We start from the raw sequence: 16,773 nt of genomic DNA, 5'->3' as shown, positions 1-16,773 counted from the left end.
CACACATTTTTTTTTTTAAATTGGAGCTAACAGTTAAAAATTAGGAAGTCTCAATAAAAATCTAGATTTATGGCTTTCTTTGAAAATCAGAAGATCTGGTCTTGATGGGTCCAGATATTCTTGATGTAACAATTGGCTGGAGATAAGTAGCTCCGCCATCTCTGCCTTTAACTAATACGCTTTTTCTCATTCGCCGCTCACATACTGTAGGTGTGTGAACCTATCCCATTGACACCACTCATTTTTGTTATCCAAATGGCTCCTGTGGGCTATGAACTAGTGTTACAACACACATTCAGAAACGAACAAGTATGATATGTGTTAAGAAAGAGGGAAGAACAATGTGCCATGCATGCACACACACAAATTACTTATCTCATGGTAAGGGAAAAGCAAGGGAGGGTCAGGGAGAAACATGGAGAACTCCTAAAGGAGTTCTCATGGAGAAAAGTAGAGAAAATATCACATATGAAGATCCAAAAGAAAAGAATGGGGCACATTCAAAGAACTACATATAGCTCAGGAGGCAAATAATACAGAATGGAGGCATAAGAGAGAAGGCTGGAGAGGGGTTGCTCTATACTCACATGATGAGTTCCTGTTGCAAGTGCTGTAACTCATGAGCCAGTTTAATTTTATCTCCTCGTAAAATCTGGAATCACATACAGCATTGGGGTGTACATGTTACTCTGGTGGGGAGTTTATATCTAACAGTCCCACTCTATGAACCATGAGATTATTATGATATACCTCTATAATGGTTCCATATTCTATGATGGTTGACTTAAGTTCTTCTATACTTAAATCTTTCTGAAAAATGGAAGAGGCAATTAACAGCAAAGAAATGAATGGGTCCACCAACTCATACTGATTAGACAGTATCAATCTGAGCTAAAGATGAATTGTGCATGCCCGGTCATCATGAGACTTTCTACCAACCTCTCTATTTGAAAACTGAACCAGCCAATGTTTGTGATTAAAACTACATAAGAAATAGGGGAAACACAAGGCAAGTATGTTCTGTGTTTGCCTAGTCCAATAGAATTACATCCTGAAAGGTGATTCTTAAGCCCAAAACGAAACTATAATTATTATTATGATGCATTTAGAAAACATAATCTTTACCTGCAAATAACCAGTGAATTATTAAGGCATACAATTATATACAGTTTATTCCAGACCTCTGTTAAACCACAGTTTTGTGCTATAAGACCAGAGGATATGGGTAGTATCTAATCTATAATTTTATCCTGTGACTAGCAGGGTGCCTGGCACATGGGAGGTATTCAAAAATTATCTCATGAATGCTGGGCAGGAGTGCAGAGCGCTCAAAAGACCAGAGATACGGAGGAACCAGCACTTTGAACTGGTTTGGACCCCTGCTGAGAATTTGCTTTTCCACCCCAGATATACTGAACCAGAGCCTACAGTTTAACAAGATCCCCAGGTGATTCTTATGTATTGTAAATTTTGAGAGCCACTTTTTACTTTACTAGCAAGGAGTCCTGGTGGCACAGCGGATAAAACAATCAGCTGCTAACCAAAAGGTTGGCAGCTCTGACCTACCAGCAACTCCATGGGAGAATGATATGGCAGTTTTCTTCCATAAAGATTTACAACCTTGGAAAATCTACAGGGCAATTCTACTATGTCCTATAGGGCTATTATGAGTTGGAATCTACTCGACGGCAATGGGTTGGGTAGGTGCTCCTAGTGGTTCTCAGAATTGGTCCCTGACCAGCAGCACTAGCATCCCCTGGGAACCTGTTAGAAATGCAAACTCTCAGCAGGGGTTTGAACCTGAATGAACTGGTTGGAAGCCCTGGGAGGAACTGAGTAGTCAGCAGTACCACAATACCACTACACGGAGGCAAAGAACACCCACAATGAAGAGACAAAGATAGTAAAATATTCAGTATCCTGGTGAACATCCACCAGGCCATGAATATCTCCTTTGAAACTCTGTAACTTGCACAGAAAGGGAAAGAAATGTAAAGAATACTGCTTTTCCCTCACTTCCCTTGGAATATGTACGTTTGTTGACTTAGGCTGTTACTCTTGTGTTTCTTAAAGGCACCATAACCAGCATCTCAGTAGCCAGTACCTTTTTTTACTGGAAAGGTTATGATCACAGGAAACAAGGATAAACAGATTTTTTTGTATCTTACCTATCTTATCTGTCTGTCTGTCTACCTACCCATCATCTAACTAATTTTTTAACTGTCTATAAACTAGGTCCCCCACACGTCTGTCAGTTATACTGTGGGGGCTCGCATGTTGCTGTGATGCTGGAAGCTATGCCACCAGTATTCAAATATGAGCAAAGTCACCTATGGCAGACAGGCTTCAGCTGAGTTTCCAGACTAGGACGGACTAGGAAGAAGCACCTGGCGGTCTACTTCTGAAACGAATTAGCCAGTGAAAACCTTATGAATAGCAGCTGAACATTGTCTGATATAGTGCTGGAAGATGAGCCCCTCAGATTGGAAGGCACTCAAAATACGACTGGAGAAGAACTACCTCCTCAAAGTAGAGTCGACCTTAATGATGTGGATGGAGTCAAACTTTCAGGACCTTCGTTTGCTGATATGGCATGACTCAAAATGAAAAGAAACAGCTGCAAACATCCATCAATAATAGGATCATGGAATATACGAAGTATGAATCTAGAAAAACTATAAACCATCAAAAATGAAACGGAATGCATAAAGATCGATATCCTAGGCATTAGTGAGCTGAAATGGACTGGTATTGACCATTTTATAACGGACAGTAATATGGTCTACTACGCTGGGAATAACAACTTGAAGTGGAATGGTGTTGCGTTCAGCATCAAAAAGAACATTGCAAGATCTATCCTGAAGTACAATGCTGTCAGTGATAGGATGATGTCCATATGCCTACAAGGAAGATCAGTTAATATGATTATTATTCAAATTTATACACCAACCACTAAGGCCAAAGATGAAGAAATTGAAGATTTTTACCAACTTCTGCAGTCTGAAATTGATCAAACATGCAACCAGGATGCATTGATAATTACTGGTGATTGGAATGTAAAAGTTGGAGACAAAGAAGGATTAAATAAAGAAGGATTGGTAGTTGGAAAATATGGCATTGGTGATAAAAACAATGCTGGAGTTTGCGTGATAGAATTTTGCAAGACCGACGTCTTCTTCATTGCAAATGCCTTTTTTCACCAACATAAATAGTGACTATACACGTGGTCATACAGGGTCGCTATAAGTCAGAATTGACTCAATGGCAATGGGTTTTTTTTTTTTTTTTTCTAATACACGTGGACCTTGCCAGACAGAATACACAGGAATCAAATCTACTATATCTATGGAAAGAGACAATGGAAAAGCTCAACAACATCAGTCAGAATATGGCTAGGGACTGACTGTGGAACAGACCATCAATTGCTCATATGCAAGTTCAAATTCAAACTGAAGAAAACTAGAACAAGTCCATGAGAGCCAAAGTACAACCTTGAGCATATCTCACCTGAATTTAGAGACCATCTCAAGAATAGATTTGATGCACTGAACACTAATGACTGAAGACCAGACGAGTTGTGGAATGAAATCAAAGACATCACATATGAAGAAAGCAAGAGGTCATTAAAAAGACAGGAAAGAAAGAAAAGATCAGAATGGGTGTCAGAAGAGACTCTGAACCTTGTCCTTGAAGGTCAAGTAGCTAAAGCGAAAAGAAGAAATGACAAAGTAAAATAGGTGAATAGAAGATTTCAAAGGGCGGCTGAAGAAGACAAAGTATTATAATGACATGTGCAAAGACCCGGATGATAGAAAACCAAAAGGGAAGAACACGCTTGCCATTTCTCAAGCTGAAAGAACTGAAGAAAAAAACTCAAGCCTTGAGTTGCAATACTGAAGGATTCTACAGTGAAAATATTAAACAACACCAAACTAATTGCCACTGAGTTTATTCTGACTCATACAGGCCCTATAGGACAGAGTAGAACTGTCCCATAGAGTTTCCAAGGAGCACCTGGTAGATAAGAGCTGCTGACCTTTTGGTTAGCAGCTGTAGTGCTTGACCATTACACCACCAGGGTTTCCATTAAATGACACAGGAAGCATGAAAAGAAGATAGAAGAAACACACAGAGTCACTATACCAAAACTGATTGACGTTCAACCATTTCAGGAGTTAGGATGCGATCGGTAACCGACTGTACTGAAAGAAGCAGTCCAAGCTGCACTGAAGGCATTGGCAAAAAACAAGGCTCCAGGAATTGACGGAATACCAATTAACGTGTTTCAACAAATGGACACAGCACTGGAAGTGCTCACTTGTCTAGGCCAAGAAATTTGGAAGACAGCTACCTGGCTAACCAACTGGAAGAGATCCATATTTGTGCCTACTCCCAAGAGTAGGTCCAATCAAACGTGCAAATTATTGAATATCGCTAATATCACACGCAAGTAAAATTTTGCTGAAGATTATTCAAAAGCAGCTGCAGCAGTGTATCGACAGTTGATGGTAAACTACCAGAAATTCAAGTTCAGAAGTGGATGTGGAACCAAGAATATCATTGCTGATGTTAGATGGATCCTGGCTGAAAGCAGAGAATACCAGAAAGATGTTTACCTATGTTTTATTGACTATGCTAAGGCATTCGACTATGTGGATGATAACAAACTATTTAAAACATTGCAAAGAATGGGAATTCCAAAACAATCATACTCATGAGGAACCTGTACACAGATCAAGAGGCAGTCGTTTAAACAGAACAAGGGGATACTGTGAGGTTTAAAGTCAGGAAATGTATGCATTAGGGTTGTATCCTTTCACAATACTTAAATCAATGTGTATTCTGAACAAATAGTTCAAGAAGCTGGACTATATGAAGAAGAACAGGGCATCAGGATTGGAGTAAGACTCATTAACAACCTGTGATATACAGATGACACAACCTTGCTGAAAGTGAAGAGGACTTGAAGCACTTACTGATGAAGATAAAAGACTACAGTCTTCAGTATGGATTACACCTCCACATAGAGAAAACAAAAATCCTCACAACTGGTCCGATAAGCAACATCATGATCAATGGAGAAAAGACTGAAGTTGTCAAGGATTTCATTTTCCTTGGATCCACAATCAACACCCATGGAAGCAGCAGTCAAGAAATCAAAAGACATTGGGCAAATCTGCTGCAAAGGACTTCTTTAAAGTGTTGAAAAGCAAAGGTGTCACCTTGAAGACTAAGGTATGCCTGACCCAAGCCAGGGTGTCTTCAATCACCTCATATGCATGTGAAAGGTGGAAGATGAATAAGGAAGATCAAAGAATTGACACCTTTGAATCATGGTGTTGGTGAAGAATATTGAATATACCATTGACTGACTGCCAAAAGAAGGAACAAATCTGTCTTGGAAGAAGTACAACCAGAATACTTCTTAGAAGCCAAGATGGTGAGACTATGTCTCGCATACTTTGGACATGTTATCAGGAGGTATCAGTCCCTGGAGAAGGACATCATGCTTGGTAGAGGGCTAGTGAAAAAAAGGAAGACCCTGAACAGGATGGATTGACACAGTAGCTGCAACAACGGGCTCAAGCATAAAAAGATTGTGAGGATGGCTCAGGACCGGGCAGTGTTTCGTTCTATTGTACATACGGTCGCTATGAGTTGGAACCAACTCTTCAATGCCTAACAAAAACGACAACATAAAACAAGGTAGCAAATAATATAGGGATATTATCTTCTAAGTCATAAAAGTAAATGGTTACACTGCATCACCAGTATCTAGCCAATGACTGGTAAACTGTCACACTAATATTTGTTGCATAAATGAATGAACATCACCAGAATTTTGAAGTTAAAACTTATCCCAGATGGAGAAGCCAGTATTCTTCACTCAGAAGAATGTTGTTATGACGTTCTATAATCTAAAGTCTTGTGAAAGAATATCAGAATCAGATAATTAGGGGTGAAATTATACAAGTGACCATCTCCTTTAGGATTTGGAAAGAGCAAGCCTTCATTTTTAGCCTTCATAGGAAGGGAGAGTACCAACCTTCTGCAAACTTGCATCTTTATTAAGCAAAGTGCTCTCATATGTGTACAGCTGCATCTGAAAAGAAACAAATTTAGGGAAGGCCATTGGAACCCTGTTTTGAAGAAGGACCATGACACAAGATTAGTCCAGTAGGGAAAACATTTTTGAGCACCTTTAACATGGATGTGATTTTCATTTTACAAATGACTTTCATACCCAACCTCACAACAACGCTAGGGGTAGGTGTTATCATACTCATTTTACCAGTGAGGAAACCAGAGCTCAGCACTTTTTAGAGACTTGCCCAATATCACACATGGTAAGTGGCAGAGCTGAGCCTTGAATGTGAGTCTATAGCTCCAGCCAAGTACCCTTCGCACTATTTAGAACTTCATATAGTAAGAGAGTGTACAGAGTCTTCACCTTTTTGGCGAAAATGAACATAGATAGGACATGAATATAGCCTCTAAATGGACATGTAAAAGACTCTCTTTAAAAGCATAGCTTAAAAATGTTCAAGGTTCCTTTTAGCAAAGTAAATATTAAGGATACATCCATTTTATTCAAACCAAAACCAAGCTGTTAGCACATAATTCTAAATATAATATAACTGATAAATATGTATATTGACTGAATAGAAAACCTGGAAAAATAATTAGCATAGTCAGAAGTAGAATCATCACAATCATACACATTTGATATCCCTATGAGTCAGAATCAATTTGATGGTGATGGGTTTGGATTTTTTTGGTTTTATAGTCCTAAAGGTGTTTTCACATAATCATCTTATTTGAACTTCCCAACAAGCTTGTGGAATAGGTAGGAAACATCATATCCACTTAGAGGAGAAAATTGAGTCTTAAAGAGATTAACTACTTGTTTGAGGTTGTAAAAAGCTTTTAAGTAGAGAAGATAGGATCTGAACCCATCTCTTCTGGATCTTTCCACTAGTTTATCATAGTTGTATTTTCCAATGACAGTTATTCCTAATGTAAAATTGATTTTAATGTCTAAGTCATAACTGTTACAATATACACACACATACACAGAAAATTTTGGTTTCTACTAGGAAAATTGAAAAATTCACATACACACATGAAATCTAAGCAATCATTTAAGACATATACCACAACAAAAAATTCTACTCAAGTAAAACCATTAGAGACAACAATAATGATGATCCAAATTCATGAATTTATTAATAGCTGTCTTATGTTTACTGAGAAGAACCTATGACAGATATAATACATATATAGATTTTTTAGATGCAATGTAATCAAAACATTTTTGCAAAGTATCATCCCTAAATTCAATCAAGGATAGCTTTTTCCCATCTCTCCTCATTTTCAATCTTAAGAAGGAACAATACCTGAAATATTTTCTGACTTAGGGATTTATAAAATTGGATACTGTTAAATTAGAAATTGCCATTATAATAAAAAAGAAATAATAACAAGTGTTGGCAAGGATGTGGGGAAATTTTAACCTTCATGCATAGCAGGTGGGAATGTAAAATGGCTCTGCCACTTTGGAAAGCAGTCTAGAAGTTCTTGAAAAGGTTAAACAAAGAGTTACCACATGACCCAGCAATTCCACACCTAGGTATATACTCAAGAGAAATGAAAACCTATGTCCACACAAAAACTTATACACAAATGTCCATATTCATAAAAACCAAAAAGTGGAAAAAATCCAAATGCCCATCAGCTGATGAATGAATAAATAAAACATGGTATATCCATACAATGGAATATACTTGGCACTAAAAAGAAATGAAGTACTGATAGATGCTATAACAGGGATGAACCTTGAAAACATTAATCTAAGTGAAAAAATCAGCCACAAAGGCCACAAATTTTGATTCCATTAATATGAAATGTCCAGAATAGGCAAATCTATAGCAACAGAAAGTAGGTTAATGACTGCTTAGAGCTACCAAAAAAAAAAACCAAACCCACTGCCATTGAGTCATTTCTGACTCATAGTGACCCTATAGGACAGAGTAGAACTGCCCCATAGAGTTCCTAAAGAGCTAAGGGGTTGGGAAAATAGGGAGTGACTGCATGTGGGTATGGGGTTTCTTTTTTCCAGTGATAAAAATGTTCTAAAATTGTAGTGATGGTTACACGGCTCTGTGAATATACTAAAAGCCAGTGAATTGTGCAGTTTAATGGGTGAATTTTATTGTATATGAATTATATCTCAGTTAATGCTATTATAAAAAATAGAAACTGCCTATTATATGATGCATAAATTTTGAGGAGCACAAATTTAATAATTTATAGCTAAAGGTTATGTGTCAATGAGTCATATACAACTTAATGGACTAATATTGGTTTGACAGAAGAAAATGTTTTACCAGTAATTGGGAAGTGCTTACTTGATGCTCTGTCTTAGTTTTAGACAATTCCTCAATCTTCTTTTCCAGTTTATCTATATCCATAATGTTTTTAGTACTCTAATGGAAGACAGGATTTTAGATTTAGCACTAGGAAAAGTAAAAGAACACTACAATCAAAGGTATTTTAGGAAGGGGTATTTTCATCATTAACATTGCTTTTCATTTATTTTAAACTATGTGACAACACTTTTGGCTTTGTCCAAAAAATAACATGATCCTTTTAACACAACCATTCAGAATTAACTTTAGTAGTCCCATCTTGGAAAACCTGGAGGTATACAGTGGTTAGAGCTACAGCTAGTAACCAAGGGGTTGGCAGTTTGAATTCACCAGGCTCTCCTTGGGAACTCTGTGGGGCAGTTCTACTCTGTCCTACAGGGTCGCTACGAGTTGGAATCAACTCGATGACAACAGGAGTCCCATCTTATCATCCATTCCACCTCAGCTACTCACCCCTACAGTCTTATCATCGAACTGTCACTATCAGTAACTTCCTTCTGTCTTAATTGCAAGCACCTCACTCTTCAACCACCACCTCCTATTTTTCCAGATTACTTCTGCTAGCACCAACAAAACTTCAACCCCACTGGAGCCTGCAATCCACTGATTCTACTATCATTTCATTACCCTTCAACCTCTTCATGAACTCAGATCCCTCCTTACTCAGCTTAAATCCTTCCATGGTCAATCATTATAATCACTCCCTTCCACACCCCCTCAATTCTTCTCTTCCCTGCTTCTTAGTATTTGCTTAAATTCAGCATGCTAACCATTCCATAAGGAGCCCTGGTAGTGCAAATGTTTAGATGCTCAGCTATTAACTAAAAGGTTAATAGTTCAAAACCATCCAGTAGCTACATGGAAGAAAGACCTGGTGATCTGCTTCTGTAAAGATTACAGCCAAGAAAGCAGTTCTACTCTGTCACATGGAGTCACTATGAGTCGAAGTCAATGGCATCCAACAAACATCCCTCCATGGCAGCACTTTTTCAGGTAAGTGTGGTTAAAGAAAGAATACAATCAAGCTTATAGTCTACATGTTGAATCCTTTAACCTTAGTGTTTACTGACAAGGCGATTATATGCTCTAATTCTAGTGTATTTCCAATGCCATTATACTTAAATCAGGGGTAAACAAAATATGCCCCTCATTCCAGACTAAATCTAGCTAACCACCTGTTTTTGTTAATAAACTTTTATTAGAACACAGCTGTGCTCATTTGGTTACATATTGTCTGTGGTTACTTTCATACTGCAATGGCAGAGGTGAGTGGTTATGACAAAGGCCTTTTGGCTAGCAAAGCCTAAAATATTTACAATTGGGCTCTTTACAAAAAGTTTGCCAACCCCTGGCCTAAGTAGCCATTTCATAGCTTCTCTCTTCTCAAATTTCCAATCCCATTTCCAACATCCTCCTCACTCTCAGCCAATGACTTTGCTTCTTATTTCATTGCGACAATAGTTAACAATAGTAACAATCAGAAGAAGAACTTCCATATTACCTGAATATATAATAAATACCTTTGAATATATAAAACATTTGTTGCTCTGAACACTTCTATCCACCTCTACTGTTACTGCTTCAGTCCAAGCCTCTATCAGCTTTGCCTGGACTATTACAAACCCATTGCCACTGAGTCAATTCCGACTCATTGTGATCCTAGGGGAAAGAGTAGAACTGCCCCATAGGGTTTCCAAGGAACCGTCTGTAGATTCGAACTGCTGGCCTTTTGGTTAGCAGCCAAGCTCTTCACCACTCTGCCGCCAGGGCTCCTAGACTACCAAAAAAAAAAAAAAAAAAAGCCATTCCCGTCAAGTCAATTCTGACACATAGTGACCCTATAGGACACAGTAGAACTGCCCCATAGAGTTTCCAAGGAGCACCTGGTAGATTTGAATTGCCAACCTTCTGGTTAGCAGCTGTACCTCTTAACCACTATACCACCAGGGCTTCCAGACCATTTCAAGGACCTCTTAATTGGTCTCCCTGCTACTTCCCTTGCCCCCCTACAGCCAGTTCTCCACCCAGTAGCCAGAGTTATCTTGTTAAGACAGAAATTAGTGCACATCACTCCTTGGCTCAAAACCCTGCCGTAGCTCCCATCACACTCAACATAATAGCCAAAGTCCTTATAAAAGTCCTTATAGTGCCTATAAACTGCGAGTCTGGCTTTTTGCAGCTCTCTGACCTCATCTCTTGCTACTTGTTCTCTCTGCTCTGACCACACTGGCCTTGCTTGTCCTTTAAATGGATCAGCAGGCTGCAGCCTCAGGACTTGAACTTGCTATCTCCTCTGCCTGAAATACCCATCCCACAGATATCACTTTCCCAGCTTTTAATCAAATGGTTAACTTTTCAGGGCTGCTTTTCCTTATGACTCTAGTTTAAATTGCATTCCAGCCCTCTGTTCCTGTTTTCTGCCCTTCTTTTCTCCATGGCCCTAATACTCATTTAACATGCCAGCTCCACACGGTCTATTTAGTTTAAGGTTCTATCCTCAGCATCTGGAATATTGTCTACTGCTTAGACGTCTCCCAATGAATACGTGTGAGATAAATAAATGAATAAATGAAGTGAATTACTACCAAAACCATTGTCGTGCTACTCTCTACAACGCATCAGATTTTTACCTCCTAAAGGAATCTTAGCTAGCAGTGACTCTTACATGCATTTTCAAATATAAATCAATAATTGCATTGCTATCTCATAATGAAGTGGTTTAAATCTCCTTCCTGCTATCTCAATTCTAGATTGATTTTAGAGCAACTCTTGGAGGTTAGTCACTCACCTTAAAAACATGGGGGAGAAAAAAACCTTACAAGAGGAGCTTAACTGTAAAGCACTAACTTTCATGAAAACCTGGCCTTGTAGCTGTAATGAGCCTGCATCTAATGAAGGATTTCTTTCCAATCTTTATTTGTTACTTTCCAAATCCCTACAAATTTTTTTTAAATATCCATTTTGGTCCACATTTTGCATAACCATTCAGACTGTTCAGCACAACTTAATAAATGTCTCTGAAAGCCTTATATAGAACCTAAACAAAAACAGTACATGACACTTGATATCCAAAGTATATCTATAAGGAATTTTACCTCCCAAATAGTAACTTACCATTAGCTTTGTTACTAGTTTTCCTAATTCCCTAATTCTGTTGCTTTAAAAATAGCACATGACATTATTCCTTTTTTCTTAGAGATTATACTAATATATCCTAACATATGTGCAGTATATTATAGTTTGCCAGATGGCTTCACATACATTATTTTAGTTAATATCCAAAATCACCATATGGAATAGGTATTATTAGCCCAGAGAAGATAAATGGCTTCCTCCTGGTCATTCAGTAAACTGAAGACCTAGGTCTTAAACTCAAGGCTTCTGCCTCCAAGTTCAACATTCTTTGTATGGAAAATTATCATTGTCCACACTTTACTTCTTGATTTAGATATTTTTAAAATGGGTTCCTTTCATTTTAAATCTAAATTCCTTAAATTCCATTTCTTTGATGGATAATTACAAAAGTAATAACATACATCTGTCCATGTATAAAAATTCTACCCATTTCCCTCACTCAGAATCTGACAAATCAGCCTAGTGTTTGGCTCGCAGGAGCTTAAATATTCACATAGTTTCTAGCTAACTCATGGTCATAACCCATGATTGTATGGTTTAGAATGGTTGTACCAGTGTTTGATGATTTCAACATACCTCTTCTTGAAGAATTCGAATCTTAAGAATCAGAGCCCGGTTTTCTGTCTCCTGATTCATTAAGAGAAAAGTAATTTAAAAGAATTTGAAAAGTTTATGAAAATACCACAAATTTACCTATAGGACTATGGACATTCTTCCCTTTGTCTACTTTAAATATGGTATTAACATAGTATGCACAAAAAAGCCTAGTTTGAAAATACTCTCAACACAGCATTAAGCCTTTGACTTGCAGTTTCTTGGGAATTTGTGAGAAGTCATTCCTCTCCTTAACTCAATCTAACTATGCCAGTTAAAAAAAAGCCAAAACCAAACCCAGTGCCATCGAGTTGATTCCGACTCATAGCGACCCTATAGGACAGAGTAGAACTGCTTCATAGGGTTTCCAAGGAGCACCTGGCGGATTCGAACTACCGATTCTTTGGTTTGCAGCCGTAGCACTTAGCTGCTACACCACCAGGGTTTCCAACTATGTCACTTAGGGAGAGAAAAACAAAAAAAGAACAACATGATTTCTTTCCCAGCTACTTTACTTCCCATTCACTTATGCAAACTAATTATGAGCTCTGATATTTAAATTAAACAGCATCTTGAAATCACAAAGAGTTCTAGCTCTCTTTTTGAAGCTGTAGCTATTCCCAGATTCAATGTTACCAGAACATATGAATATCAAAAACTATTTTATAATTAACAACTCAAGTTCAGAAACATCAGAAGAAAAAAAAAACAATTCCAGTCCAGGATACATGGTAAAATGTTAACAGTAAATCTTTTTACTTTAGTTTACTGTGGTTTGAGTGGTTTAGCTCAAACTCCAAAGAAATAACCATTTTTACTGATGTTAAACTGTTATCTAGAACATCAGTAACAACCTTCAAAATCCTCATGATCCTAGCAATATTCTAGCAATGTTAACAATGGTGGGGGCAACTGGGTAGGGTAAAGATTTTATGGGATATTAATTTATTTTTCTTTGCTAATATGCATTTTCTTATTTGTGTAAAGCAAACAGGTATTACCTTTATAGTATAAAAGTAAGGGGAAAATACCTCATGCGAGGACTTTATTTATACAAGAATGAACACGTGTATACACACATACATGATATTCTTGGAATCTGAACACCTGGATTCTCATTCTAGCTCCACAATTTTATAGACAAGTGACTTGGAGGAATCAAAATCTCTCAGGACTTTACCTATTGGTCTATTTAAAAATAGTAAAAATCTAAACAAATGAAGATATGGCAACTTCTGCTTCTACCACACAGTATTTCTACAAAGACCAATGGAATGAAACATGAAAGATTCTTTTGAATTTGTAAAACACTACAAAATGCAAAAGATTCAGATTGTGTATCTAGGACTCCACACTTTTAACAATAACAGCTAATATTATCAAGCCCTAAGTGGAAAGAGAAGGACAGCAAACACTTTATGTGTCTTAGCTCATTTAGTCCTTCCAGCCTAGATATTACTGCTATCTCCATTTTACACTTGAGGACCTGAGGCTCAGAGAAGTTATATGGCTTGTTTAAAGTTACACAGCTCTTGGGGCCATGATCTGAACGTAGGCAGTCTGACTCCCAAGTGTGGGTTCTTAATCACTTCTCTATCTCAGATTAGAAGCTCCTCCATAGTCTCCATATTGAGTCTTTTCTATAAAGTATTCATAGAGACTGGTAGAGTCACTAAGGACCTGGTGCTCAATACATCTAGTCCCCACATTTTACTGTCATGCAAAAGTTAAGTTAAACAAAGCTATGTGGTTTGCATGAGGTCATAAGTGACTGAAACAGACCTGGATCCTAAGTCTGGCAATGACTTACAGACAGACTAAAAACACCTTTTCATCTGATACCTAATAGTCTGAATGACTTCCAGTTGCCCCCACCATTGTTAACATTGCTAAAATATTGCTAGAATTATCAAGATTTTGAAGATTATTACTAATGTTCTAGATAATGGTTTAATATTCTCAATAAAAAATGGTTATTTTTCTGTTGACTTAAAGCTTAGTCTAAATGACTTGTTGCTCTGAAATTACAAGCCTGGGCTTATTTAGCTAAGGAATGGTTTATGGGATTTCTCAGTAACTTGTAAGTACTGAGAGATTTGATTCTTTTTTAAACCCTGAGAAAAAGGAGAAATGAAAAAAAAAAAAATCAGGTGGTTTTAGTACCAAATATTTATGAATTATCTATCAAACTTCCAGAGATATTTCAGAGATTTTCTAGATTTTCACAAGGCATGACTGAGACATTTGTAAACAATTTTAATCTTGATTGAAAAGGAAAACATAAGTTTTTTTTTTTCTGCTTGCTTTCACTTTTCCATGATGTTACCAATTCATTCATCAGCCTCCTGACTTCTGATTTTGAGCCCAAAATAAACCCTCTTGTATTTCATTTATTTAAACTCTGTGCCAATTTCAAAGCACTTAGAGGACTTACTAGTTGCTTGTTCTTGGCTAAAATTGTGGTCTTCTGCTCTTCTGAAGCATTCATACTAATTTTCAGTTCCTCTAGTTCTTCTTTTAACAGATTTGTTCTCATAATAGCCTGGTGGGTACTGGGGAGTGAGGGGTAGAAGGCAATGAGCAAAACCTCAAATATAACCCTCAAGGATTCTAAGTAAAGCCAAAGACTATTTTTGGACACAAGTTGAAAACCAGTAGGGGTTTAATTCATATACCAACAGTAGTAAAAATACACCCATGATATTTCCTTAGAAAAATAATGGATTTGAGGGAATTTTGGTGAAGGGAAGGGGAACAGAGGGAAAACAGACATATATTCCTGAAACTAAAGATTTGAAGAATCCCTTTGAAACCCATCATTTGGCTCAATTACTGTCAGAATTGACTCAACGGCAATAGGTTTGAAATTTTTTTTTTTCCTTTTATGAATAAGATGTAATTTTAGTTGACACAATTGCATAGATATTTATTGAATAATATGTTCTAAGGGCTACACCCTGCACTGGGCCTATGATGGTAGACAAAACAGACACGGTCCTTGCCTTCATGGAGTTTTCATACTATTGAGGGATTTTACACCTAAACAAATAAATAATTTCAACTACTCTCTATACATCTTATAAAGATATTTATCACAGGAGGTGGTGGCAAGATGGTGGAATAGCCAGATGCGTCTGGCAGTCTGTTTTATAACAAAGACCAGAAAAAACAAGTGAAACGATTATATTATGACAAGCTAAGAGCCCTGAACATCAAAGGTAAAGTTAGAAAATGGACTGAGCAGCAGGGGGAGAGAGAGAGAGACGGTTCAGAAGCAGAGAGGAGTTGCCAGACCTGAATCACTGGGATTTCTCAGGCACCACTCCCAGGAGCACTGGTGATGGTCTGGTTGTAGCGTTCGACCACAGTTTCCTCAGGAAGAAGCAGCTAGCTGCACGGCCTACTAACACCTCCAGAGCCAAGGAACAGCACTCTTGGCAAAAGCTAAGTACTTGTGTATATTTTGCCACGCCCCCTGCCCCCAAGCTGGCTTCAGTGGCTGTTGATTTCTCTGTGCCTGAGATAGGCCGGTTTGAGCACCCTGAGCCATGTTTCAGGACTTGGAAAAGGAATAAATTCACAACAGGGGGAAAAGATAATTTGTCAGTTCCACTAACCTGGGGAGCTCAGGACAGAAGTGGCTCCTGTCCAGGAATAAACCGTCTGTAGACTTTGAATACCTTTACCCCTGCATGGACCCGTGTGGGCCTATTTCAGGAGAATAGGCCCTTGATGACAGACTGCAAGTGTTTAAACTATGTGGTGAAGAGGTGGGTGTTTGATATTTGACACTGCTTTGCCCACTAAGCAGGATCCTCACCTACCCACACTGGGGGCCTAAGGACTGGTGGCTCCTCTCAGGTCTCCTAGTCACACATGACAGGGGTCCAAGAATAACTGGTACCTCCCAATCCTTATAACCAAAAGCACTGGGTGCCCATGGTCTGTCTGCAGACCACCTGTACGCTCTAGGGAACAGGGACACGCTTTCCTCAGGGACACTCAGGGGATGGTTCTCAGTCCCCTGCCTTGTACAGAGCATGACCCCCTGCTGCGACAAGATATCGGTACCTACACCAAACGCCCCTGCCCCTCTAAGACTGTAGGACAGAGCCTGTACCACATACTTGACTATCAGCTACCTGGACACCTGAGCTGAATCCACATAAGGAAAGTGAATGGACTCCTAGATTGATATACCTGGTAACAGCTCTAGCCATCTGGTGATAGGACATTAGAGCTCCAAAAAAGAAAATAATCAACCTAGCTCAGTCAAACAAACCATTTGGGCATATCAAAACAAAACAAAGCAAGAAATTAGAATACAGTAAACACACACAAAATAAACTAATACAATAACTTATAGATGGCTCAGAGACAACAGTCAACATCAAACCACATAAAGAAACAGACTATGATTGCTTCAACAAGCTCTCAAAACACAGAATCAAAGGATCTTCTGGATGAAGGTGCATTCCTGGAATTACCAAATGCAGAATTCAAAAGATTAATATACAGAACCTTTCAAGACATCAGGAAGGAAATAAGGCAATATGCAGAACAAGCCAAGGAACACACAGATAAAAGAGTTGAAGAAATTAAAAAGGTTATTCAA

At 38.2% G+C, this 16,773-nt stretch overlaps 1 protein-coding gene across 1 annotated transcript in view; it reads right to left on the bottom strand.

Annotated features, from left to right (window-relative positions):
• Positions 1-16,773, bottom strand: part of IRAG2 (inositol 1,4,5-triphosphate receptor associated 2) — a 109,062-nt gene that overhangs the window by 68,507 nt on the left and 23,782 nt on the right. The window contains exons 7-12 of the mRNA XM_049884844.1: positions 14,593-14,710; positions 12,141-12,191; positions 8,409-8,486; positions 6,047-6,103; positions 751-810; positions 588-652 (exon numbers count right to left, since the gene is read on the bottom strand). Coding sequence (XP_049740801.1) covers positions 588-652; positions 751-810; positions 6,047-6,103; positions 8,409-8,486; positions 12,141-12,191; positions 14,593-14,710 — 429 coding nt within the window. The remainder of the gene's footprint in view (positions 1-587; positions 653-750; positions 811-6,046; positions 6,104-8,408; positions 8,487-12,140; positions 12,192-14,592; positions 14,711-16,773) is intronic.

The sequence above is a fragment of the Elephas maximus genome, chromosome 4, assembly GCF_024166365.1.
Source record: "Elephas maximus indicus isolate mEleMax1 chromosome 4, mEleMax1 primary haplotype, whole genome shotgun sequence".
In the NCBI taxonomy this organism is placed as follows: domain Eukaryota; kingdom Metazoa; phylum Chordata; class Mammalia; order Proboscidea; family Elephantidae; genus Elephas; species Elephas maximus.
This window is presented reverse-complemented; position numbering and strand designations above follow the sequence as displayed.